This window comes from Mytilus edulis, chromosome 2, assembly GCF_963676685.1.
Source record: "Mytilus edulis chromosome 2, xbMytEdul2.2, whole genome shotgun sequence".
In the NCBI taxonomy this organism is placed as follows: domain Eukaryota; kingdom Metazoa; phylum Mollusca; class Bivalvia; order Mytilida; family Mytilidae; genus Mytilus; species Mytilus edulis.
This window is the reverse complement of record NC_092345.1, coordinates 53,413,023-53,415,409: the sequence shown is the minus strand read 5'-3', so window position 1 is coordinate 53,415,409 and position 2,387 is coordinate 53,413,023. Positions and strand designations below refer to the sequence as shown.

At 34.4% G+C, this 2,387-nt stretch overlaps 1 protein-coding gene across 1 annotated transcript; it reads left to right on the top strand.

Annotated features, from left to right (window-relative positions):
• The first annotated feature begins 236 nt into the window (after positions 1–236).
• On the top strand, positions 237–1,658 carry LOC139510915 (myb/SANT-like DNA-binding domain-containing protein 4). The gene is made up of 2 exons (XM_071297465.1): positions 237–558; positions 1,246–1,658. The coding sequence occupies exons 1-2, from the start codon at positions 237–239 to the stop codon at positions 1,656–1,658; spliced, it is 735 nt and encodes a 244-aa protein (XP_071153566.1).
• Positions 1,659–2,387: the final 729 nt, after the last annotated feature.

Here is a 2,387-nt window from a genome sequence, read left to right as displayed (position 1 = left end):
AATACCCGCTTAACGAAATACCCGTGCAAATACGTTACTAAACTACTATATAAAAGAAAATAAATAATTTAGATATTTATTATACGCAATCATGAGTAAGAAAAGAAGCCCAAATTTTACGTCACAAGATTTTGACTGACGAAGTCGAGAAGAACAAGTTCTTACTATTCAGCCGACTCACAAACACAGCAACTAACAGTGCCAAAAAGAGAGGATGGGAGGCTGTATGCTCAAAGATGAATGCAGTCAATGACACAGATCACCTACGAACAGTTGAAGAGATTCGAAAAAAGTGGACCTGTTACGTCAGCAGTACAAAGAAGCTAGCAGAAAATAAAAGAGAGTCACGGCGGACTGGTGGTGGCCCCCCTCCAAATGCAGTATCATCAGTAGAAGAAAAAGTAGCTGGGATAATCGGCAAAACTCCTATCAATGGAATTAAGGGCGGTATTGACACTTGTGTAGCTGCTTCATTTGAGGAAGAAGACTCTTGTGCTTCCGTTTCATCGCCTGAAAAGTCAAAAAGGTTGTCATCTTCAAGTTTCAGCATTTTGCAAGGTATGTACAGTTATTTTTTAAGGATAAACTACATGACAAATAGATCGATTGTTGATTGTGTAACATCCAGCGGCAAATATTTCAGGCAAATTGAGGCGAGAACCAATTTTTGTTGCTGTTTATTTATCAAACTTTAGGTTTTCTTCTTTAAAACTATTTATTGTTTAGACTTAGTAGACGGTATGAGGTTTGGTATTGTTGATGGCCTTATTTTGAGACATACTTACATCCATGTCATTTGAAATGTAATGGGTAGTTGTCTCATAGGCAATCAAATCGTGTACTCTCGTTTTTGAAGGACTCTTGTGATCCATCAAAAACTATATCGTGAAAGGAAGGTAAATTGTACATAATAAAACAGTATGTGTGTCCTCAAACAACTCATGGATCATGATGTCAAATTTCGATACAAAATTTGGGGTAAGGGAATAATTCATTATTTTTGTTATTTTGATACTATTATAGTTTGAAAAGTTCGTACTTAACTGCCTACAGAAGGGGTCCTAAACCTTAAAAGTTTTATACCAATAAGAATAAAAGGTTGGTTGTGGGGTTAGAACGCACAGTTCATAAACATTTTTAATCTATTCTTAACATTTCATTGATCCACGGAAAAAAATCACATTATTTATAGAGGGCTTTTTTTTGCTTACATGAAATGAAAATACTTATCTTATTTTGTTTCAGCCTTTCCTCTTATTTCGTCAGACGATGATGATGCTGTTGAGGATGTGATAGTCACCCAGGATATGCCATCTTCAAGTAAAGTTGCAAAATTGGACATACCAACAAAAAAAGTTCAGAAGGAAAATGAAACCTTGCACCTTATTGAAATTGAAAATGAAAGGTTGAAAGTGGAGAGAGAACGGTTACAGATAGAAAGAAGTAGATATGATCTAGAAAAAGACAGGTACAACTTAAAGATGCAGAAATTAGAGATAGAAAAGGAAAAACTGGAAATGGAAAAGGGCAGATATAATTTGGAATTGTCAAGGCAACAGTTACAAATAGCAGAGCTATGCACAACACAATCAACCCTCTTTCAGATGTCTAATCCGTGTGTGGCTATCAATCCGTCAGAAAGTAGCTGTGATTCTTAAGTTTTGATGAAGTGTGTTTGTATTTATGTTCGTTATGTTATGCATGTTGTGTATTTAAAATGTATTCAATTTTGCATATCGTTGTATTAGTACGGCGGCTTTGTGAAAAATTGTGCACATCCTGCTACAAGCATGAAATTTGGCATAGACCTTCCTCAACTATTTCTCTTTCATTTCAGATAGGGAGGCATTTGAAAAAAATGCCTCACTTCCGGTAAAATCCAAAATGGCTGTCATCATACTTAAATTAGCCCAATATCGAAGGCTAGTATGTGAAAAGCTGTTATTAACATGCTACTATCATAATATTTGGTACAAACCTTTGTTTTGTACTACTTTTGGATATATGATATAGATTAGATTGAAATGTGTTTTAAAGTATTGCTACTATCATTATATTGTACAGGAACCTTTCTTTCGTGCTTCTCACGGATACAATGTATAAGAAACATGTCTTTAAAACCCTTACTTCCGGTAATATCCAATAGGGCGGACATAGAAATATTGATAATTTTTCATTTTTATATTCAACTTTTTTCAAACTGTTAATAAATGATTTTTTGGGGTTGTCATTAAACTTTTGGCTTTAAGTCATCCTCAAAACCACTACTTCTATTCAGCTGCATATGTTTCAATACAAAATTAACACTTCCGGTAAAAAATCAATATGGCGAAAATTACAAAGATGAGTCCCCAATCCATATATTCGATGTAGAGTTTTGAATAGAT

What these genes read in the sequence shown, in the direction of transcription:
- LOC139510915 (XM_071297465.1), top strand. Translation starts at nt 237, where the DNA reads ATGAATGCAGTCAATGACACAGATCACCTACGAACAGTTGAAGAGATT. An exon ending in AAGTTTCAGCATTTTGCAAG is followed by an intron (nt 559 to 1,245) that starts GTATGTACAGTT and finishes ATTTTGTTTCAG; the next exon opens with CCTTTCCTCTTATTTCGTCA.